The sequence below is a fragment of the Plectropomus leopardus genome, chromosome 15 (genome assembly GCF_026936395.1).
Source record: "Plectropomus leopardus strain MGB_pleo_1.0 chromosome 15, ASM2693639v1, whole genome shotgun sequence".
Classification (NCBI taxonomy): Eukaryota; Metazoa; Chordata; class Actinopteri; order Perciformes; family Serranidae; genus Plectropomus; species Plectropomus leopardus.
In genome coordinates this window covers 25,145,492-25,170,442 of record NC_142190.1, presented here as the reverse complement: position 1 = coordinate 25,170,442, position 24,951 = coordinate 25,145,492, and the positions used below count along the sequence as shown (strand labels likewise).

Below are 24,951 nucleotides of genomic sequence, written 5' to 3'. Positions count from 1 at the left end.
GGCTGAAAGCACATGCATTAGGGGCAAATTTGCGCTTTGCTTCTTGACAGTGACTCATTTTAAAACGTGCCTTTTGGCTTTTAGAATGCTGTGAAGTTAATATGTAAAAATGTTTTTCAGTGTCCTTTTTTTTCCATCACTGAGTTGTTTTCTGTTGTAATTTATTGTTGTCTTTTAGCTGCTTCACAGTCAGCATCAATCTACCAAATCTGCCAGTTAGCAGGTAGACAGTAAGTAAAGCCAGCTTGAAGTTTTAGGTATCAAAACAAAACAATGCCGAAGATAAATAGAGTCGGGGAAATGTATTATTCAGTTTAGAAATAGATAAAAAAGTTATTTGCTAAACAGTTAGCTATCACTTGGTTGGCTTGGTGAACTACTAGTCACCATGTCAAGTAAGAACTTCAGTCCACTTTAAACACAACTAGCTAACCAATATTGCTGTAGCTGATAAATTCTGTATAAAAAATAATAATATATACACAATTTAGGACAATATAGGCCAATATGATATTCCAGTATTCAAATTTTGGACTCCTCCCAGAAAATTCTGATGCCACTACGCTCACATAGTTGTAAGTCAAAATGCCCTTTTGAGTTATGCATTTCATGCATTTTTCTACTAGAAAGTCACTTTATTTTATTCATTTTTATGGGAGCAAAGTTAAATATGCAATAACTATTTGTTGCTAATAGACCTAAAAGACCTCCTAGCATTTTTTCAAATGATAGTCCAATTCATACCTCCATCTTTTAAGTGAAGATCACTGATTCAGTGTTATCTATGTCTTTAAGTAAGTTTTGCATTGTGAAGTTTGTAGTCATCACTGTTTTAGTGCACCCAAAAAAATGTAATTCCTATAACGTTGTTTGGTTATCCTTCAGTTTAGTGAGTAAGGAGGTCTTTTCAATCACCACTCTCTATTAATCACAAAAGCTTTGTCACTTCACATATAATGTCAAAGCTGACTAGATGGAAATGTTGCTTTTGCTGAAGTTTGAAAAAATCATCACACAACATTGATACCATATGAAATGAAGTGATCTGTTAACTATCTGTACCATATTACACGGGGAAACAAAGAAGTGTTTTTCATGTTTTGTTTTGATAGCGTACAGTCCCAGGTAGCAAAAATGACCTGGCCCAGCATAGGTCCGAACTCGGTACGCTGGAAGAAATAATTCAGGCTGTACGTGGTTAACTCAGCTGAGAGTTGACTGAAAGTTGGGTTGAATAATGCCTAAACAAACTTGCCCAAATCTGGCTGCTGACACAGCCATCACTGTGCTTTTATCAAAAATAACCTGGCCCAGCATCAGCCCAAACTCGGGATGCCTGAAGACATAAGTCTAGACATGTTTGGTTGCCTGACTTGGCTTAGTTTGGGGATGAATGACACCCGAGAATCAAGCCAAATAAACTGGCCCGATTCCTGTTGCCTGCACCGCCATCAGTGAGGTAGATCTGTTATTCAGCCAGCTCATTAAAGCTTCAGGTTCCCTCTGACTGTGATGTCCTTTATGTTACAGAGCAGCAGTTTATTTGTAATAAATGTGAAAAGGTTGAGGGAATATATGGAGCTACATGTGGATTGTCTTTTTAAGAGCACTCTAGCTGTGTAGGAGTGAAACGGAGATATGTGAGCTGCTGTGACAAAACTGGATCAGAGGTGAAAGTTGTGGGAGTTGTGGCGTTAGACACCAAGCACAGAGTTAAGTGATGTTAGAGGGCACTTGTATAGTCAGCAGCAACACTGTGGCACGACCTCTGATTACAAAACTACGGACTTCATCAAGCTGATGGCACATCTGGCTTAAATCCCTGATTTTGGAAGTTGCAGATGTGCGATCATCTTGAACGCGGGTGTTTCAGTTTGTGGTGCTGCGTTGTGAAATTGCAGCATAAGAGGCTCAGCAAAGCACATTCCTGTCCAGTAGCCTTGAGTAAACCAGTACGCTGAGATACGCTGTGTATCTCAATGGCGTTCTTCCCCCCTCCCTCGCTCTCTCAGACCTCTCCTGAGGGTTTGTAAGGAAAAATAAATATTTTTAGACATTACGGTCCAGAGCTGCTGTCACTTCTCTTTTTTTTCATTTTTCATCAACCCTAACCATGGGAAACACATATTCACCTCCCCCTTTCTCACTGCTCAGGCAGTCGCCTTTCCTTGGCTTCCTACTGCCACCCATCAAAAAAAAAGCTGCCCCCAGGGAGAGTGTAGCCATAGCAACTGCCTTCACCAGAGCAACTCCTCAAAGCATCCATCTGAGGTACATGTTGCAGCCTGAGGTTTCTGAGGGTAGCATAACCTGAGAGTTTGTTAGGGGGCAGAAAGGAGACTGAAAGGCTTCTAGGACACAGAGAGCAAAGAAGAAGAAGGTGAAAGAAATAAAGCCACAGAGAGAGCACAGATGTCCAACAGCCGATCAGCCTGACAGGGCCGCTCAAGTGCAGCTTCACATTCAGGCTCCCTCTTTCGTGCGATAAGATGACAGAAAGTTTACATGCTAAGCCACAATGATTTAACGGATGAATCCTGCCCCGCAATAACAGCTGGCACACAGAAAATAGGCTTTTTCGTCTAAGAGAGCAGAAAACAGAGACACGACCAACCTTCAGGAACTCACTTCAACTCTGGGCTTTGAAAATGATGCACAAGAAGAAGTTTATGGCAGAATAAGCATCCAGGCAAGCTGCGCTTCGCTCTTGCACTGAAGTGTGTAAACAGTACTGCACAAACATTTACATTTTCTAACTGAACTTAGTCAAAGTGCTGCCCCCTCCTCAGGACCATATGGCCTCCTCCTCTCACTCTCTGACACCGAAGTGTCAAAGATTACATCTCATTTCCCTGATCACAAGGGACCCTCTTTTAATCCATGCAGTCTGTTGTTCAGTTTCCATGCAGCGGCGGTGCATCGTGACGGCTGCTCTGTGCTTATTGTGTGCTTGTCGACCCACTGTTGTCTCACACAGCAGAAAAGCTATTAATAGCTCCATGCTCCCCAGTAGTTAGAATTCATTCAGCTCTCCTCTGAGTTGTAAATTGGAGCTGGACCACACTCTCGAGGCTCTCTTTTGTAACATCAAGGGAACAGAGGGAAGCTAGGCTGCCATTAACAGCTCTTTTTTTTTTTCTTTTACCCTCGAGGAAGGACAGGAAGCAGCTGCCACTTTCACTTCCACCTCACTTCCTGTACCGCTCTTCAGTGCAAGGCAATAAGCGTTTACAAGATGATGTTGTGGTTTTGTGCCAAGTGTGAAAGAAATGCGGTCCAAAATAAAGACGCTCAGGAAGATGACAAAATGATAATGATGAATTCTGTTTTTTGAATGTATTTATTTGACAGGGAGGATGCAATATAACATAGTTACAATACAGAGTAGGAAACCGATGGGTTGCACAGAGAGTTTATAGCTATAGCTAATTTTCAGCTAATTTATATATTATAGTTCATTTTGAAATTTGAAATTAAGATGGTTATACGTGAAAAATGAAGGTTTTTAACTTTACACCAGAAATCAAAGGGAAACAAAGCACATTATAATATACAGTAATTCATATGGTAAAAAGATATGTCAGAAGCAAAAGGTCAGTAAGTGAGACAGCTGTGTAATTATCTTTTCTAAATTTAAAGGGAAAGTTTTTATTTTTTTAAGTAGGATGAAATGATGTACTTATCTATAGTCAGTGTATTAAGTACAGTAGATTTCAGTCAGCCTACCCACAGTTTGGAGAAGCAGACAGGAATAACTGACACAGAAACTTAATAAATCTATAAAATGTTAGTATATATTATAGTATATATATATATATATATACTATATTGTTAAATTTCCCTGCTTTACAATTCCATCAGATAGCATCTCTGCTCACATTTAAGCCACCAGACTCCAATGACAAAAACAGTCATTTGGCTCACACAACAAAGGAGCTACTGGTCTACTGCTGCCTCAATCATTCATTTTCTGTAACCGCTTGTCCTCGTAAGGGTCGCGGGGTCACAGCTGTCATCAGGGGTACATCCTGGACAGGTTGCCACTGTCATAGGGCTGACACAAACAGACAGCTCACAGTCAAACCTAAGGGCAATTTAGAGTCAACTGACCTGCATGTCTTTGGACTGTGGGAGGAACCTGGAGACCCTGGAGAGAACACGCAAACTCTGCACAGAAGGGCCCCCGCCCACGGACCGAACCCTGTTCTAACTGGGTATTGAACCAGAGACCCTCTTGCTGCTAGGCAACAATGCTAACCACGACGCCACCGTGCCACCCCTGTGTCAATCAGTGAGTTTGTTTTTGGTATTGTGTGATTAGCATGATAAAAAAGGTTAGTTTGGATTTACCAAAACCACACACTAACACAAACTATGCAGCAGTCGAGCAGCAGCTCTTGAGTTCAGCGATGTTTATTTACTGTTGCTTTCAATGGAGTCTGGCTTTGAAGAGTGATATAACAGCTTTAGTTCCCCACCAGATATCGCTGTTTGACGGTATGATAAAGCAGTAAAAGTATCTAATTTTAGCTTAGCTTTAAATAATATTGATTTTCATTAGGTGGGACTTTTTTGGGTGGCTAAAATTTGTTTTGTCTCCGCCCCTGTCCTCAGCAGTACATTGCTTAGCCTTCATGGTTTTTCTCCTGCTTGCTTCTCCAAAATGGGGAGGTGATGACCAACATCTACTGTATGTAATGCACTTACTATGGATAAGTATTACTACAATGGAAACATTTTGCATTCTTTGTTATCAAATATGATTGATCAAAGTACTGTAATTACCTGGCAGACTGTGTACACTGTATTTTTGCTTTTTCCCCAGTGAATTGATGTCAAACAGACAGCAGCTCACAGGATTTGGCTGTTTTTGAGTGGAAAAACAAACATAGAAAACAAACTCTATGTATATCATCATGTCTGTCCCCTCACAGCCATCCATGAGTTTCCAGAGGACATTTTTACCAAGGAGCAGAGGAAGAAGGGGGCTGTGTGTCTGCATGCACTCTGTGTGAGTATTTCACATGATGTTGCCTTAAATCTGCAGAAGCAGGAACCAAATCACTTCATATTAAACACCAAGACCTACTTAACAAAGGCACTGTGCTCATGTATCCCTCTGTTCTCGTGTCTGTTCAACTGTTCAGGCCATCTACATGTTCTACGCTCTGGCCATCGTCTGTGACGACTACTTTGTCCCTTCCCTTGAGAAAATATCTGAGGTGAGCAAACAGCACCAACCTTCCCGTAAGAAATCATATTCTTATTTTAACAGATCTATGTGTGATTTTTCTTTGTGTTTAATCTTTCAGAACCTGCAGCTCAGTGAAGATGTGGCCGGGGCGACATTTATGGCTGCAGGAAGCTCTGCTCCAGAGCTTTTCACCTCTCTCATTGGTTAGCAGCTCAGTCAATCACGGCCAAGTAACAGTTGTGGCAGTTATTGGGAAAAAGCATGCTGATATTCATTTTCAGTTTTTCTTAACATTCTATTGAAGAAATGCTGGAATTTGAAGTGGTCTTCCCAGCCTCTGGAGTGCCAAAATCCTCCAGGAGATGTCAGTAGAGTCTAATGCAAATACTCAAAAGGGATTTTCCTGATTTTTAGGTATTTTCTTGGAGATTAGTGGTAAATGAACTCTAAATACAGAGCTGGAATGCGTGTTTCTCTGTGAAACTAAATAAATAAATAAAATAAGAGCCCACAGAAGCTCGTAGGAGATGACAGACTGCAGGGATTTTATATAATCTGAAACCAAACAAAGCCTAATTCCAAATGTACACAACTGACTTCCTCTCTCCCCCTCTGTCTCTCTGTGTCACCCGCCATCAGGTGTCTTCATCACCAAAGGAGACGTTGGAGTTGGCACAATTGTTGGCTCGGCCGTCTTCAACATCCTGGTCATCATTGGCCTGAGTGGGATCTTTGCAGGCCAGGTAGGGAAAACTTTGTCTGACCTATTGGATGCAGTTGTTCCTGAATGAACGAACACTAACGTTTCTAACTTTTCTCCGCAGACGGTGGTTCTGACGTGGTGGTCCCTTTTTAGAGATTCCTCCTACTACATCCTCTCTGTACTGATGCTCATCATGGTGAGATGTGCACTTTTCAAAGATGCTTTACATATAGAAATATAAATATGTGTTGTTTTTTTAATGTAAGTCAGTTGAAGCAATAGATTCATCAGTGCATGCAATATAGAAAGCTGAATTCTCCTACTTGCATTATCTTGCCAGCACGGGTGGATTATGAGACAGTGGGTACCTGAGCACTGATGTGCAAAGGGCCCCACCACCTCTAGTACATAGGAGCAAAACACAAAGATTTTGTGGTAGTTTTGTGCCTTTTTGTAGCTACAATGCATCTTGTTGGGATTTTGTGTGTCTTTGAGGTTACTTTGTGTCTTTTTCAGTAGTTTTGCATCTTTTTGTAGCCATTTTTTTCTTCTTGTGGTTTTTGTTGTGTAGTCTTTCCCTTTGTGTCTCCCTGTAGTTGTTCTGTGACTCTTTGTGGTTGTTTTGCCTGTTTTTTTGTTTGTCATGTGTCTGTTTGCAGTTCCTTTGCATCTTTACCTGTTCTTTTTGTGGTGATTTCGATCCTCTTCCTTGTCCGTAGATGTTTATTTGAGTGATATTTTGCCGCTGAAGACCAGAGGGGTAGTCCATTTATGTATGCCAGCAGTGTCTTCATGCATATGTACCAGGATGCATCACACAAGAATGATGCTGTATATCACACTCCACCCTATAGATATAATCATTTTGGCCAAAACATAGTGTAAGGTGACAAAAATTATCTTGGACCTCTTGGCCCAGCTGATTTTTGTTGTCCTCTCAGCCTTTCAGCACTACATCTATTCAGCCATGTACTTTGGCTTGAATAAATAGGGCGGGATATCCGGGTCAGTCATAAAAAACTACAATAAGTATCCTCATCCATAAAATTCTCTGCGCTCTTATTTTAGCTATTTTGTAATACAAGTGAAGAGCGCAATGACTTTCTCTGTCAATACAGCACGCACTGAGGAATCTTTTGCTTCAATCGACTACATCTACCATCAACACTGATTGGACATCCACATAAAAAGTGGCAAATTTTACCTTCAATATGTTTCACCTACTCTTTGTGTTTTCAAGAATCTATTTCTTCTCTCTTTAGGTTATCTATGATGCCACGGTTGTCTGGTGAGTTCTGTTTGTCCTTTTCTTATGATCACATAGGAGCACTCCTCCAGCAGGTATCTGTATTCACACCGACACAGATCTGCAGATTCATCTCTTTCTGCTCACGCGCTGATTGGTGTTAACAACTTCTCCCTGAAATGACTGTTATTACAATCATGACGATGAGGGTGTCATCAGTCAGTGATTGTGTTAAATCGATTTGGTTCCTGATTCCTACTCAACAATAAGGAAACATTTGAATAGTAATTCCAGTCGGCTCATTTTGGAGTCAGCTGAGGTGACAAGGAACAAGCTCAGTTTAAAATCTGTTGCAAAATTACTTTTTCATTTGTTTAATTTGGTTGGAGGGGGTTTCTGTCATCAGTGGCAGCCACTTCACAAATGACCAATGATTTGGAGCTTAGCTGTTAGATTGATTTCTTTTGTGTAGCTTTTCCTTCTCAACAGGCTCGTGTAGTGCTCTTGATGCTCTCTTAGCATCTTAGCTGCCTGTCCTGACTGTTTTCAGTTCTGTCACTGAAGCCTTTTGTTAGGAATAAACGACTTTCCATTGTTGTATGTGTCCGGGGCCTTAATGAAAGAGCAGATTTATTCATGGCTTTAATGTGGGTTCAAATAGTGATATACTATGGCAGGCTGTTTATTGAATCGCAGTGTGCCAAGCCAAAGCTGTCCTCGTGCATTTGGCCTCACCACAGGTCCACCACTGTTGTCAGATTTGTGTCTCAGCTCGATGCATGCTCTGAATATCTGAGAAATGAGTCTGAACACATGTAGCAGTGGTCATGTAGTGTCTATCCAGGCTTAGTGGATCAGCTGTTTGCATGACTTCAGTTGTTGAAGTGCATTTTGAGAAAAATAGACTTGTGTTGTGAAGTATTCCTCTGTAAGTTTTAGTGCTCCTGACTAAATGAGCAGCAATCACAGTTAAAGTTCAGAAAAAAAGTTTTATTTAATTATTACATTAAAAAACTTAACCAATATGCCTCATCAGGACTGTGTTTGATCAGATGAAGCTGTGGTGCAAATTCTGCACTCCAGCTTTAAGGCAACACTGATGGATACCTTTCTATTTTATCTATGATACATTTGATGTTAAAGTTTTAATGGAGGTTCAGTTGCACACACTAACTGTATAACTTTGTGGTAGACCAGACTAACACAAATGTGCTCCTCGGTCTGCAGGTGGGAGTCCTTACTCCTCATGACCATGTATGGAATCTACATTATAATCATGAAGTAAGTAACCAAACAGTCATCATCCCCTCACGAATTCTGAATGAGGACAAACCCTGTTTATGATATATATGAATGTTGGCAAATGATGTCTGTTTGGTTGCAGGTTCAACTCCCAGGCTCTGACGTTTGTGACGCGTCAGTTAAGGAGCTCCGGGCCGTGCTGCATCAGATCAGAAAACCACAGAGATGACAAGATGGGAGAGGATGCCTCTGCTTGCAACACCTCCATGGTGCTGCTCAACAAAGGTCAGGAGCTGTTTGGATAATCTTCTCTTCTTTGTGTCTGTTCTCTTAAAAACTGGCATGTATATAAAAGGAATGTTTTTGTCATGTGTTTAATCGACAATGACCTTTTCACAGGCCAAGCCCACAGTCAGGAGGCTTCTCCAGTCATCATGGTGGATGAGCTTCTCATCCTCAACCCCCACAAGCTGTCCTTCTCCGAGGCTGGCCTGCGCATCATGATCACCCCCCATTTCTCCCCTCGCACCAGGCTCTCCATGGCAGGACGCATGCTCATCAGTGAGGTATTTGACACACATGTAACACACATTACAACACATTCCTCTCTGAGCTCTACAACATAAAACGTACCACTCTCCTCCTGTTACAGAGACAGAGGCTGATCCGGACTACGAAGAACCAGCGGGACGGCGAGGCCGGCCCCGGGTCACGAAGGGGATCAGCCAACAACAGCCTGAAGAGGACGGGTTCCTGCAGTCTGGAGAACGGAGGCAGGAGAGCAGGGGTAGGAGATGCAGAGTCAGGGGACAAGACAGGGGCTGAGGCAGGCCAGGCAGAGGAGGAGGAGGATGACGATGGGATTTTCAGTCCCATGCGCATACCAGGTGAGGAAGATCCAACACAAACTGCTGAGAGCCATCAAGTGGAAGAAAGATTTAACCAGCAATGATTAGTATATTTGATGTTTTTGTTTTTGTTGTTTCTATGCCACCACGGTGGCCACAGCCATATCCAGGGGCATGATTTTCCTGGATTTTCTTTACAACCGTATAGCCGCACCAACATCCACTTGAAGTCAATGATGAACTTATAAGATTTCGGTGGTCAAGGGTCAAGGTCACTGTGACCTCACCCTTTTCTCATTGTCATGAACGCTATATCTCAAGAAGGTCTTGAGGGAATTTCTACAAATTTAGCACAAATGTCTACTTGGACTCAGTGACAACCTGATTAGATTTTGGTGGTCAAAGGCCAAGGTCACTGTGACCTCACAAAACACGTTTTTGGCCATAACTCAAAAATCCTTAGGCTAATTGGGACAAAATTTCACATAAATATCTTACAGAATAAAATTATGTTATGATGATGTTTTTATATCCATAAAGATCAAATGTCAGCTTCACTGTGACATAAACATTTGTGCAAAACATTTTTCTGGCCACTATTTAACCTCATATCTCAGGAACAGAAGGGGAGACATTTGGACAGATTCTGAATTGGTGACACCAATCTTGGGTGTTCATCTTAAAATTGTGCTGATAGTAAAGATCTCCTGTGCTGCCAAGTTAATGGTTTGAAGCATCCACATTTTAGAATATGTAGCTTCTTTGCAGCAACTTTTGAAGCATTGTCAAATTTCATGGCTACATATGAGTTTGGACAGTAAACTGTAAGTGCAACTTGACCGGTAACATGGAGGTATACAACTGCAAGGCACTAGTTCCAGTTTTTGATGTTCTAGTTAGTCCCTGGGTGACAGAAGTCCTTGAAATACTTGATTGTCTTGACTACCTCACAGGTAGCTGCTGTGCGCGGGTGAAGTGGGTGATCACGTGGCCTCTGGGCATCCTACTCTACTGCACTGTGCCTAACTGTATTCTGCCACGCTGGCACCGCTGGTTCATGGTCACCTTTGTGGCCTCCACCCTGTGGATCGCTGTCTTCTCCTACCTCATGGTGTGGATGGTAAGAGGCAAAACTTAATGCAATGAAGAAAGTTCTGAAACAGCAAATAGTCTTTATTATCTATGGATTGGTATGCATAGAAATTTATTACAGAACAAAGACCAGTTGTAAGGTTTAACAGGAAAGAGAGTGATAGTTATTTAAAGACACCACCTTAAATTGCTTCCTTTGTGTTGTTTCCTTAACTCTCACGTATCCTCATGTTTCCATCAGGTCACCATCATCAGCTTCACACTAGACATCCCAGACTACATCATGGGTATAACCTTCCTGGCGGCGGGGACCAGCGTGCCAGACTGCATGGCAAGTTTGATTGTAGCTCGACAAGGTAAAAAGCATACAAGGCTTGTTATTCTGAATCTTCAAATCTTTTTGCCTGTTCTCTCTTCGTGGTGCGAGTGCTTCAATTCAGCATTTTTTCTGTCACTTTTCCCGTCTTTTTTTCAGGCATGGGGGACATGGCAGTGTCTAACTCCATAGGCAGCAATATCTTTGACATCCTGCTGGGTTTGGGTTTCCCCTGGGCTTTGCGTACCCTTGTGGTTGACCACGGATCATCAGTATGCATATACTTCATCTACCTACAATAACAATCTCTTTCTCCTTTTAGCTATGATTCACTGATGTCTGCATGTGTGTGAGAGGGCTAAACAAAGATTTGGGGTTCTATCTTCTGTTAGATGGCCAAAAAATTGTGAAACCTGCTTTTTCCCCTTATAGGTCTCCATAAATAATAAAGGACTGGTGTATTCTGTCATCCTGCTGCTGGCATCTGTGTTCCTGACGGTGAGGAAACAAGTTTAATTATCAGTATAGATAGATTTAGATAAAATTCAAGACGTAATGGAATGTCACTGTGGTTTGAGAAAATAACTAAACATGAAAAAAGTGTTTGTCTTGCAGTGAAAATATACCTGCTTGAAACCTTAAGATTTTATGTTTGACCCACATGTCTTCCTGGTCACTTGTTTAGAGTGAAAAGCAAAACCGGAAAACCATTTTTAAAATTACTTGCCTTATATTTGAGGTCCGAAATTATTGAAAAAACTGTTTGTTGTCTGAATTTTGCCATGAATCACATATGATATTTGTCAATTTAAAAGATAATTTTGCAAGTCAAGAAAGTCGCAGTTTGTTGTGGGTTTGTCGTAGTTTCATTTAGTCTTGTGTGAAACTCCAACTCTTGTCTCATACAACATTCATTACCAAAGTTTTGATGTCATTTATGTAACATTTCGGTGTGTAGTCTCTATGCCTCTGCTTACGTCCCAATCTCATGAATGCGATAGTTAAAAAACACCTTGAGGGAAATTGCTCAAACGTCCATGTGGACTTTTAAATTGACAGACACATGTTCCGAAACAAGGTCCCATGGTGGCTCATGCTGCCCGTTGTTGAATGCTCACATTGTAAAAAGAAAGTATTCTTGAGAAATAGTTTTGCCTCTTAATCACTGCAGTCTCTGTTTTCAGGTGACAAGTGTTCATCTGAACCACTGGAGGCTGGATCGCCGGCTGGGTCTGGGCCTCTTGTTTCTCTATGCCATCTTCCTGCTCTGCTCCATCTTTTTCGGGCAGATGTGAGGCCTTAAGGTCAAAGGTCAACCCCGTCAGACAGCATGATGAGTACCTACCTTTCTACCACATGTCCTCTTTCCTGAAGCCAAAAAAGAGTGACAGTGTTGTTGTGTTCCTTGTCAGCGTTTCTGTGCGCCTCAGTAGGACTCGCTAGGGGGAAACTGTCCGCAATGCAATTATACAAACACACTGAAGTCTTTTATAGATAGCACAATGTTTTTTTTTTTTTCCTTTTCGTGCAGTGCAGTGTTTGAAAAGTCTTTCAAGTATCAAATGGGATGATTTACCAAAATATTGAATGACATGGCAGATGGAAACAGCAGGCTGGTTGGGCCTTTAATAACAATTTGAAACAAGAGGTGACAAAAATGACTGATGGCAATTAGATACATTAATTGAGCAAAAAGACCAGTTTCCACCCCATAACAACTATTATATTTAATTATATTTGAATGTACAACAATTAATCTCACGCCCTTTTCTACGAACTTTCTTTAAAACAAATAATTTTCAGTTTTGGAAGCAATGAATTCCTGCTAAAAACTCAGCCAAGTTAGCATAACCAACTAGCTAACACTACAAATCTCAACTGCCTCTGCTTGGTAACATGTTTTTTGAATGAATGATGAGTCATCACTATTTCATCAAAGCAAAAAGCTGAAGTTTAGATTTGCAATAATTGAAAAAGACGGTTTCTTCCTGTCACCGCATCTCTTTTCATGTGTTTAAATTTATTTATTTATATTTTTAACATTTGTGTTCTGCAAGCTGCTACAGCTTAGCAGATAAATGAGAGTCATTACTTAGATGATATTATCAACAACACAGCAATCAAAGTTATTTATGATAGAAAATGTGTACAAACCAATCACCAGAAAAAAATGTTGGCATTGTTTGTTTTTCAAGACTACAGTTAAATTACATTTCAAATCAGTTCGATTTCATTTTATTTATATAGCCCAATATCACAAATCAGAATTTGTCTCAGATGGCTTTACAACATGCCACCCTCTGTCCTTGGACCCTCACAGAAAAAAAAAAGGTGAGTGTTCAAGGACAAAAAAAAAGTTAACAAACCTCAGGAAGAGCACTAAAAAAGGGACCCCTCTTCCAGGACAGGTAGATGCAATATAGATGATAGATAATGTGACATTTATTATTATTATGTAGCAGATACATTGAAACTTTACCTTTCAACATCATTGTGATTAACACGTGGTTAGGTTTAAGTACAAAGAAATACTCGGTTATGATAGGGAAAGATCATTTAACCTAAAATGCCCAGTTTTGGGAGTGCAATTAAAATTAAAATCACCCTAAAATTTCATTTCTTCTTGAACTACGTATAAAAAAATGACAATAAAGTTACCTTGTACAGTTACAGCTGGAAACACAGAGATGTCTCAATGAAAAACAACCGCTTTTAATGCCAATATCTCCACTGGAAACAAGGTACCGGGCCCCTAAAACCACCAATGTTTGGTACCTTTAAAGCTGGGAACAGATTTCTCACTCAAAAACAACCAGTTTCGCTCTTCGAACAGTGGTCTGGCACTTGGCAGGCATCTTGCCTGTCCTCCACCTCCAGATGACAAAGTCAGCTCATATTCAACTTCACTTTCAAAACATCAATATGATAATGGTGTGTTCAGACTTTTGTTTACCGGGTTGTCTTACATTTCTATTTATAGGTTAGTTTAAGGCTGAATTGCACCTAAAACGAAAGTTCATTTCACTTGTTGTCAAACAGCGCAAACTGACTGGCAGATAGCTCATCTTTAGAGGGGGCACCTGGGGTGGCCAGTCATTTTTCAGGGGGGGCCCATGCCACCTCAGGCCACTCCCTGTGATATGATAAGTATGAAACTTGCAAATGTAACATATTTGTGGTTTGTAGAAATTTACAATGTCGACATTTTCTTCTAGCGACTGGGCTGGTATCTCCCCATCGGTGTCTGTTGGTGAGGAGAGTTCTAAAGTGTTTGTCTCCGGCAACATAATTTAACAGTTTGAGTTGGATATATAGAGGTCGCAGGAAGCTGCAGTTGTGATTTACAGTAGGGGAAATGAGACTACCCAGTAAAAATCCTGCGTCAAAATACAGAATCAGTTAACTCGAGAAAAAGTCAGGGACCAGGATGTGTGAAAAAAATCTAACCGTAGTTCCTGTTGTGAAAATTGTTCTGTTTATTAAAGAAACAAAATAAGAAATTACCAGGAGGACTTTATATATATTTGTGTTTTAATATATATTTGACATGGTTTTAGAGGCCATCTCACCTATATAGACATTTTTAGATAGAAAGTAAAAACTTTTTTCTTTTGTTTGTAGATTTCACATATGTTAAAAAATGGTACTTAAATCTGCAATGTAATGCTTGGACCTATTGTTCAAGATTTTAAAAAAACAAATTAATATTGTCTGCTGGCCTTAGGTTTGAACACCCTTGTATGTTTTGAATGTACAACCTAGCATTAGTGTAGAAATATTTACATGCGTTCAAATGTAGCACTGAATTACAGCAAAGAACCTCTGAACAGACACTGAGGTACTTTAGTCCTGCCATAAAGGACACCATGTATGTGTCTGTAGACTTTAAGAATATAAACATTGATATAAAAATGCACATTATTGTGATGATATTTTGACAATTTTTGCTTAAGTACTTATGAGCAAGTATTGGTACAGCTTAATGTACGTAAAGAGATTAAACTAGCGTTACAGTATTTTTAGAGGTCTTATTACTATGAAATCTAATATATAATATACTTCTATGAGTGTCACAAACTTTGATGACTTTGAGTGCAGGTTAGTTGTATTACTTCACGTTTAGGTACGACAATCGATGTTTGTATTGTTTCTTGTTTCTCTTTGGTGGAACATTTTCACTCTGATCAGGACAGAAGCAGCACATTATATACACACACGTACAAACACTGTATTTGCGTGCTTGATATAGCAACTAAGTTGTATATTCTATAGTCCTTTGTACTTGCTGCTCCTCTGTCCTTATATGCGAAAATTAGGAAAACAGCAATTTGGACACCCTCGGATAAGTAATTCAGGACTAAATGTTCCATCAAAGGGATCTGGGCAAGGCTTTTTTTTTAAATGGCTGTATAATTATTATAATTAATGTCTACCTGAAAATACTTTTTACTGTTTGTAAATGTTAAATAATTGACATAGTTTTACAATAATGAATGTCTGGCAAAGACTAGTTTTGTGGTGTTTTTGATATTTAAAAAAAAAAAAACATAATGTAAGCCTACTTGTGAATTATTGTAACAGAATGAATGCATATGTTATGTCTTTGTTCAGTAGACAATGAAAGATGTAATGTCAGAGCAGCACTCTGTTTGTAATTAATTCAATTGCACTCGTGTCTTAAAATCTCACTAAGCACAAGACTTTCTTTTATTTCAGTATTGATTCACTGACAATCTTATTCCATGCAAGGGGAGAGACCGGAAATTAAGCTTTCATTTTTTAAAGTGGGCATGTATGAGGTACATATTCAAAGTTGGTGTGTTACCTAACGTAGATGTCAGCTGGCGTGCCCCCTGTCCGGAGAAGCAGGCTAGAGTCTGACACAGAAGCTAAGCAGCAAAATGTATTCTAGCCACCTAAAAAAGATTCCAGTAGTTTAAGTGTACGCTAAATTGAGAGTATTTTCATTGCCTTACCTCACTTTCAGACATCCTGTTCTGAAAGGGAAACAGTTAATGGCTTTAGTTCCTCATCTATTGTCTTGTCAAAACCACCAGACTTCATTGATTTGAAAACGGGGGTTGCTGTGTTACCAGCGCTTCGTTAAGTTATTATTTTTGTATGACTCTGGTGAATCAGAACTAATCCTTTCAAACAGCAAAGTCACACAATAACAAACAATCGCAGGAGCGGTAGACCAGAAGTTTCTGTGTTGAATGATATCAAATGACTGTTTTTATCCCTCTGTGCCGGCAGTAGCCGCAGCCGGAGGCATTATTTCTTCTGATTTAGCATTAACATCCATTTGGTCTCAGAGATGAACTGATTACATTTTGGTGGTCATACGTATGTAAAAGGTCAAGGTTCCTGTGACCTTGTCTGTCTCAGTCTTGTGAACTAAATATTCCAAGAAAATCTTTAGGGAATTTATTCAAATTTGGCACAAATATTCACTTGGGCTTAAGGATTAACTACCTGGATGTTGGTGGTCATAAGACAAAGGTAAGGGTCACTGTGACCTTGCATCCATCTAATTCTTGTAGACACATTGTCTCATCGACACCTTTAGGGAATTCTTCAAATTTGGCACAACTATGAGTGGACTCAAGGATGAACTGATTAGAATTTTGTGGTCAAACATCAAGATCACGGTGACCCCATAAAACATGTTTTTGGCCATAATTCAGGAATTCATATGCTTAAATTTCACGCAAATGTCTAATAGGATATAATGATAAAGTTATGACATTTAATATCCAAGAGGTAAAAGGTCAACTGTGACATCAAAATGTTCTTCCAAAACACTTTTATGGTTTCTTCAAGCATCTTCAAGCATCAGTGATGACAAAAAAATCCCACCACTGCCGCCAACTGTAGGCTTATAAGCAGCATCACTACAAAAATGTGGGATTTTTGGTGTGGCTTGCTGGCTCTAGAGTTAGGTGGACCAGATGGTGTGTCAAAGAAGCTCAGGAGGCAGAAGTCCATGGAAAAAAGGCAGTAATTTATTAACAAAAACTTGCATTGGAAACAGAAGAGCCAAAGTCCTGAGGTTTACTTAGCAAAAAAACAACTGAGGCAAAACCATCTGAAAAAGAAAAAACACAGCCTCTTGGCAAAGCTGCCTCAAACAAATCATCATCCCCAGTCAATGCCCAGGTGGCTCTAATAACCCCTCCTGGCCCCACCTTAATTGGATCCTTCTACTGCATAGGGGTAAGGTAAACGAGAAGAGGGAAATAACTCTTCAATTTCAGCCTAAAGGACCAACATCAATATCTCACTGGCAAAATATATACAGGTGAGCCATTATCACTTTATTCCTATCCCTAGGATGACTCCCCAAATCCTCCGTCTGATACTGTGCTAGTGACACTAATCTTAAAACTGTGCTGATTGTATAGATCTTCTTTGCTGCCATGGGGTTTATGTGTGTGAGCCGTCCATGTTTTCACAGACATGGATGAAAATCGTAAGTGCAATTTGACTGGTGCACAGAGGAATGCAACCACATGGCAGTATTTTTATTTCTCATTGGAGTCTGGCGTTGAAACCAGTGTCGTAACTGCTTCAGTTTCCTGCTGGAAATCGCTGTGGCCGTAAGGTAAACCACTGAAAATAAAAAAACAATAGCCTACATTTAAACTGTTGTTTATTTATTTTATAAAGCTTATTTTTTTCTTCTCTTATTGCATTTATTATAGAGCAGCTGAAGATCGATAGGAGAGGAGAGAGAGGCGAAAGACGTGCAGTAAAGGGCCACAGGTTGGAATCCTACCTGGGCTGCTGCAAGGACTCAAACAGGTACGCTAAATGTTGCCCCTGATACTGTTTAAAATACGCTCGTTGCTGACACAGTCCATAGCAGTACATCACTTAGCTTCCGTGGTAGTACACAATCCTGCCTCTCCTAACGGCTAATCTGTTAAAGGTCATGCACTGACTTTGGATAAGTATCTCATGTAACCAGGTTGAATCATCCTTTTAAAATGTGCAGGTAGCTTGTTCTAATGGCTACTGCTTGTCCAGAAAAAAATAATCAACAAACATTCTGATAATCAATGCATTGTTGGAGTTTTTGATTATGCAGTAATGTCAAACATTCACTAGCTTGTTAAATGTGAGGTTTTGCCTTTTCTTTTCTTTTTTTGCATTCTGAGGTAGAAATTGTCTCTGCTTTTCCTCACCATCTTAATCTTCACTATTTTCATCTCCACTGTGTTTTGCCAGGAGAGGATTTACAGCGGGCTTTGGAGCTAATAATGTTTTGCTTCACTCTGTCAGCTGTTTTGGAGTCCCCTCTGTAAACTCTTGTTTTGAAATCTTGTAACAATCTCAAAAGGCTGGTCATTGCTACTGAGAGACACAACACCATAAAAGCAAACAGCTGCGCTCTAGTACTTGCTGTGGTTTTACAGCACTTGAAGAATGTTCTCCTTATTCTGCTGCGATGTTGGAGGTAGTTGATGTTTTAGAGGTGAAATTTTTTGCTTAGAGGTCTTATTGGAAGACTGTATCTTGAGACTAATAAAAATGTGCAATAACAATTCATCCACTGAACCTGTTATTTTCTGTAGGTAGCTGTGAAAGTGAATGGATGGAGGTGCAGCTGAATGATTAGAAGGAGGACATGACTGCCATCTAATGTGGACACAGGAATCCTCAAGTAAGACCTTTTTAAGACAGTTTCCGTATATTTTAAGAACTCATCGCCACTTTCAGTTCTAACTATTTACATAAATTTAGGGACTGTTTGTTGTTTACGAAGTGGGAAACAGTGGTGCAAAATGGGCGAGGCATGTCAAATAATTACGTATATATCAAATAGTTGTAGTAAGCCAATATTATACAAATACTAATAGTATAAATACTAAAAATACTAAAAATAATAGTACAGTGTGGCGTCCAAAAAAACAACAACAAAAAAACCCCCAAAAAATGACATAGTATAGTATCTCATTCCAAAATCATAAAAAATGACATAGTGAAGTTCGGCGTCCTAAAATAGTAAAAAATATGACATAGTATAGCATTGCACTTACACTTAGCTGTTTTGCAATTTTTATTATGGTGAATTCTGGGGGGGGGGGCTGTGTGGTGACCCACATCACAGAGACATTCACCAGAGACTGCTACTCCTTTAAGGAGCTGAAATTAGTGCGTTCACTCAGGTGTCTCGTTCCCATCAAAGCTGATCGGAGCTGGAGGCGATAAGAACCTGTGTCTACTGTAGAGTCATTTGACCCGGGTGTGAATGGCAATCGTACTCATTCCCATTGCATTTAAGAGCCAGAAGTTAGCATTGCAAACTCAATTGTTTTAAAAACTCCTTTGTTCCTTCCTCAGTAAAACTTTTAAACAATGCTGCCTGAGAAATTGTGTTATAAAGTCTCATGGTGTTTTTATTAGTGGGTGAGTGCAATACTTGTTTTTATTACTGGGTCAGTGCAATAGATGGTGTGTACAATGTGTGAATTTGTATATGAGTGAAACTGTGACTTTGTGCAGTTGCATATCTGGTGTTGTTTCTGTTCAGGCGGTTGTGTTTTTAATGTCATTGTGTGATAATTGTTTCTGTTGTAAGTGTGGAGACATTATCTGTGCAGCACTGAGTTCAAGAAAAATTTCCCTTGCGTGGACAATATTTGTATCATATCATAAACTGAAGGTGGGCCTCAAGAGATTTTTAATTTCTCAATTGTTACAAAGTGTAGGCGCTCACTCCGCAAATCGCCCAACCACTCCTTGTATTCATGCAGCTCAAGGCTCTGTCAATTTTATAAAGTAGTCCTCATTTTCTTCCTTTTTCTGCTGCTCTCAGTGGGGTGTGTTGCACTTGCTCTGGGACTGGTCCATTGTTTTCTGTCTCCCTTGGAGAGGCGTGTCCGAAAGTAAGCCCCCAGTGCATTGTGCCATGATGTATTTGCCAATTCTCTACAATGGTTATTTTTTTCGGACAAACAGTACAGGATTCCCGATATAGGACAACTGGTAGTTATTCAGAGCTGTTCCAAATTTTTCCAGAGGTCTGGTCACTCTACACAACTGCCTGTGTTCCATTCTTGTGCATTACAATAGATGAGAATCTTCACACAAGTAAAGCAAAACCTTTTAAACTAATTTGTGATTTAATGCAATGTCATTTTTTTAATTGTTAATTTCAATTTAGACAACAACAACATAATTTTGTAAAGTAACACAAAATAATCGTGTTAGTTTGATCAGTGATGGAGGATTCATTGGCCAACAGTCTTTAACCCAGCACAATATGTGCTTTCAGCTTTTCTTTTGTGTTTTGGACATCGGTAGAGATGTTAGACGTCACATAGCGGAAAGGCATTCTTGCCAAATAACTCCCAACAAGGAAAGTGAATCCTGGCTCCTATCATTTCTGTGAGACCTGGTCTATTTTTGTTCTCACTGTGTTTCTTTAAATTCATTAGACTCTCTAAATTATATAGGTATATTTTATTTGAATTTGACACAATTGTAAACCATTCAGCAGGATACAAATGGCGAGATGTAATGTAAAAAGAGACATTAAATAATGGAAAAACAAAGCATTACATTCAGTTAATAATTTTATTAATTTATTATTATTTTATATTTGATCAATTCATCATTCACTATCACAGGGCTGACACATAAAGACAGACAACCGTTCACACTCACAGTCATACAAACGGGCAATTTAGAGTCTCCAATTAACCTAATCTGCATGTCTTTGGTCAGTGGGAGGAAACCGGAGCTCCCAGAGAAAACCCACGCTGACACGAGGAGAACATGCAAACTCCACACAGGAGGATTCAAATCCAGAACCCTGTTGCTGTGAGGTGACAGTGCTAATCACTGCACCACCGTGCAGCCCAAATACATATAAAAAACAAACAGATAAACAAACATAAAAACAATATATACATGCCAAGAGTAACGCCTGAACAATTTAGCTTCTGTCCTGTTCTATCTCAACATTGATTGAGCTGATACTATGTAGCAAGAGGTGAAATTAAATGCCACTAAATACAGAGAATGGAAACTGAAAGTAATAAATACAATTTAAAAAAGTTATACCCAAGTGATGGCTACATTGCCCTCAAGCAAGGAAAAAAGAAGGAAAGTACTTACCAGTATCTCCTCGTCTCCTTTTGGATAACAGTTCTAGATGCTATATCACAGGCAGCTTGACTTGCTTGAATTTCTTGAAGACCTTATGCCTCTCATTTGAGCATCTTGTTCAGTTCTAACAGACTGATTGGGAGAGCCAGCACCTCAGGTCAAGACTCAGCTGTCCATGTACACCTGGAGGACAGGAGACACTCCTCCAAGGACAGCAAGCAACGTACACATCTTGGCCAGAGAAGAGGGATGGTTTGAAAGAGGCGTGAAAGAGGCCGTCTTCGCCAAACTGGAACTACGATCATCAAACAGAAGAGGTGGCCTACGACCTCACTTATCACCCACTTATAATGCAGTCCTGAGCTCCCCCCAGACTGCTTCACACCCATTCACACCTGGATCCATCTAACGCTAAAGACCCACCTGATGGCCGTGTGGGTCAGCGACTCAGATGTGATCCAATGACTCTGAAAGTCAGAGCTCACATGTGACCTCAACAACCTTGTAAGGATTCACATCCAAACAGGGTTCAAAGCCTGAGACTCCCAACAAGTCTGTTGAACTGAAGGAGGTGCATGGATGAGAGGCGAAATACTTCAAGAAACTCAAGCAAGTTCAGTAGTCTATGATACGGCACCTAGAATTACCATGACTTGGAAGACTGAGAACCTTCATCACCATTTTGGGTAGAAGCTAAAAAAATCGTACCCATTTTGTAATTCATGTTCCACCTAACAGGCGTTACTAATGACCTACAAACCTGACGACCTGATGTCAATGTGGGCCATCGATCAGGTCGTTGTCCTCCGTTGTCCTCCACGGTCCTCCTGTGTTGTCCGTCACCGTCCATCACCCTCAGTTGTCGTCGTGGACCTCTGTGGTCATCCCACGTTTTCCATCACCTTCGGTTGTTGTTATGGTTCTCCCGTTCCTTCCACGTTTTCTGTTGCTGTCCGTTGCTCTCTGTTGTTGTCATGGTCCTCCATGGTGCTTCGCTGTCCTCCGTGGTCCTCAGTGGTCCTCACTTGTCCTCTGTGGTTCTTTTCTTCAGAGATCTGGTGTGAAGCACCTTCACCAGAGAGGATTTTTTTTCTTTTTCTCGACTTAGTTTTTTTTAGATGAGCCATCTGGGTTTCTGCAAAGATCATGCCTGTTTTAATATCTCATATCCTACAGTAACAGCACAATCTCATCAAAACAGGGAATTAACATAACATTTACTTGTTGTTGATCTCTGGACTCTCAGCCTGACTCGATGATGCCTGGTCAGATTTGCAGCGCTTCTCTGTCAGAAGAAAAAGTTTTTTAAAAAATGTATAAAACATACCACAAATGGGATTTTTTTTTAAACAGGACATGGTTGAACTGAGACCCCACTAATCAGAAAGTCATAGAAGAGCTTACTTTTTGCTTGCGTCTCCATCTCATCCGTTGTATCCTTCCCTGACTCATTGATTTGGCTCATCTTTCTCTTCTTTACCTCTGGTGAGCTGTAACTTATCCCAGGGTGTGAAGCTACAAAAGTGGCCCACGTCCTTTTCCTCTGACGTTTTATTTTGGCCTCAGTGGACGGAGCTACAGTTGGAGCCTCTTCTGATTCTCTGAGTGGACTCATCTTCAATATCTTATTTTTCAGAGAGTCGTCATGTGTTCAAAAGTGGCCCATGTCTTTTTCCTCTGAGGCTCAGCTGTGGCCTTGCTTGATGAAGCCTCAGCTGGAACCTCTTTGGACCTGTGACCACCCAGTGAGGCTTCAGAAAAGTTCCTCGTCATTTTCCTCACAGGTCTAATTGTACCTGTGTAGGACAGAGCCTGAGTGGTGCTGGCCTTCTGCTGCTCTGGTGACACGCTCTGGCTATGAACAGGTGAGCTGAGTTGCTTTGGTGAACTCTGGTTCACTTGGATCAAGAGGCCTCTGGAGACGGCCGATGAGATCTCCAGTACCAGGGGATGCTCCTGGTGACTTTGCCAAGCAGGAGCCTCAAGGATGCTGTGCCGGTCCGAGCTTGTGGTGCTGGCTGTGCTGGTGGAGGGCTGCTGCTCCTGGTCCATGTCATTGGAGCTTGGACTCTGATCCAGATAGACTTCCATCATCTCACAGGCTGATTTTGTACTGAAAAAAATACATTAATTGTTAAATCAACATTCGTCTATGGGCACCAGCACAGATTTTCAACATTTTGCATTTTTTAAAATAATTTTTTTGGCCTTTTGCCTGTATTTGACAGGATAGTTTTAGAATGAAATGGGGGAGAAAGAGGCGATGACATGCAGCAAAGGGCAGAGGCTGGAATCAAATCCACAACAACTGTGCAAGGACAAAGCCCCTCCATATGGGGCGCCTGCTCCACCAGGTGAGCCACTGAGCTCCCCAACACTCAGCATTTTAATGTAGACTTACTAGAAGTTGTCGGGATAGTTTTCAGTGAGGTCACTCATGGTGATAAAAGGATCCTCCAGAAGAAGACTGGGTGTCCAGATGGAGCATCTTCTTGAGAAGCTCCACGATATCTGCTTATTATAAGGAGATAGTATAGTTGGATGAAATAAAGTGCAAATGTTTGAGTTTTGCAGCCAACGGTTTGAGCTCACTTGTCTAAGGAGAGAAACTGATTTACACAGGACCAAATTATATCTACTTACCATGATGTACTTGAGTTTTTTCTAAAATTAAATAATCCTGAAGTTGAAAAGTTGAACTCGATCCTCTTGTTGATGCTTCCTTGAACGAAATCACAGTTGCAAAGTAAGCTAAACTGTATAGCATGTATATTAGTGTCGATACAAGGGAAGTCATTCAAATTGTTTATTTTAATACACCACTGCTATACAAAACAATCATAAATATATGCTTAATATTTATTGAGCAGTTCCACAGTGCATATGTAAGTGTCAACTGTAGTAGAACTGTATGTAAGTTTGTTACTTTCCAGAAAACTAAATAAAATCAAATGAGAAACTGTATCTCATAGTTTTGACTTAATATCTGATAATAACAAGAAAACGTCTAAATATGTGATAACAGGTGTTACACTGTATTCTGTAGCCCATCAGATTCTGTTCCTACTGCAAATTTTACATCATACTTATATTACATACTTTATTTTGACAGTTTTAGTATTTGCATTGGAAAATTGTGTTGGCTTAGATGCTCAGATGACTCTGAGCAAGAGGAAATGAAATGTTTAACTAATGCTGTCGATGAAGTAAGTGTTCGGTCTTTTTTTCTGGCCTCTGCAGTGTGCAAGTGTTCCCAAGTGCCTGTTTTTCAGAGCGTGATAGCTGCACCCTGAGATAATAAAGTTCTAGTTGATCTGGTCAAAGATGTTGCAATTTGGCTGGATTCTTATTTTCAAATCAAGAGACACCAGATGGTAATAAAGGGTATGCGTTAACATCAAACACCCCCCCCCGAACACGCCCCCTCAGTCAGACTGTGCGGCATAACATGCGTCAACCTGGCAGAGTTTAACAGTGGAAACAGCGTAACCAGCAAACAATTATCAGCTCTAATTAAGGGCAGTTGGACTTGACAATGATCCTTACGACTTACCGTAGAACCAGTGGTCCATAGACATTGACATGTGGCCAGAAATTGTTTATCCTGACATTTATGTTTATCTAATTTTGACGCTGGGAAAAAAACAATACAAAGCCTGAAGGCATACAAAAGCATTGATGCGCACACATTTTAAAATTCATTTATTTAATCAGCCATTAGATTTAAAAACAAAGCAAAACTGATAAAGATAATCTGAAAAATGTTAAATATCAAATCAAATAACCAGCTGATAATGGGTCAATTTACAGTATACAGTGTATGGACTCATGTAAATATATGTATAATGTACTTTTACTTGTACTTTTGATACTGAGTACATTTATTGCCTGAAAGTTACTTTTGATACTTAAGCACAGTTGATCTGAAATGGGAACCGTAAATCCATGTTTCCGTGCCTGGATTCCAGTTGTTTCGGTGAATTGCAGCGATCAGTTTGCTTCTCTTTTCTTCCTTTTTCAGCAGTCTTTAAAAAAAAAGCTCAGACTGCTTGTTGAATCTATTTGTACAGTCAATTAAACATCAGCTCTTCCCTATTTTAGATGTGTTTTTTGTTTTTACTCAGCATTCAAGCAAACGCTGCCACTCCTCTCTCTTCCACTTAGTGGACATAACCGCAGTGTCAGGTGCATACC

At 40.2% G+C, this 24,951-nt stretch overlaps 1 protein-coding gene across 7 annotated transcripts in view; it reads left to right on the top strand.

Annotated features, from left to right (window-relative positions):
* The window catches only part of LOC121952843 (sodium/potassium/calcium exchanger 3-like), a 41,915-nt gene extending 18,196 nt beyond the window's left edge, over positions 1 to 23,719 (top strand). For 3 of the 7 annotated variants that reach the window (XM_088088381.1, XM_088088382.1, XM_042499693.2), the window contains 15 exons: positions 4,935 to 5,011; positions 5,148 to 5,222; positions 5,313 to 5,397; positions 5,834 to 5,937; positions 6,019 to 6,093; positions 7,160 to 7,185; positions 8,371 to 8,424; positions 8,528 to 8,670; positions 8,785 to 8,951; positions 9,038 to 9,272; positions 10,187 to 10,353; positions 10,567 to 10,681; positions 10,801 to 10,913; positions 11,074 to 11,139; positions 11,826 to 23,719. In XM_088088381.1, coding sequence (XP_087944507.1) covers positions 4,935 to 5,011; positions 5,148 to 5,222; positions 5,313 to 5,397; positions 5,834 to 5,937; positions 6,019 to 6,093; positions 7,160 to 7,185; positions 8,371 to 8,424; positions 8,528 to 8,670; positions 8,785 to 8,951; positions 9,038 to 9,272; positions 10,187 to 10,353; positions 10,567 to 10,681; positions 10,801 to 10,913; positions 11,074 to 11,139; positions 11,826 to 11,936 — 1,613 coding nt within the window. In that variant the 3' untranslated portion in view covers positions 11,937 to 23,719. The remainder of the gene's footprint in view (positions 1 to 4,934; positions 5,012 to 5,147; positions 5,223 to 5,312; positions 5,398 to 5,833; positions 5,938 to 6,018; positions 6,094 to 7,159; positions 7,186 to 8,370; positions 8,425 to 8,527; positions 8,671 to 8,784; positions 8,952 to 9,037; positions 9,273 to 10,186; positions 10,354 to 10,566; positions 10,682 to 10,800; positions 10,914 to 11,073; positions 11,140 to 11,825) is intronic. The other 4 variants (XR_015778901.1, XR_015778900.1, XR_015778899.1 and 1 more) reach the window with 4 other exon arrangements.
* Positions 23,720 to 24,951: the final 1,232 nt, after the last annotated feature.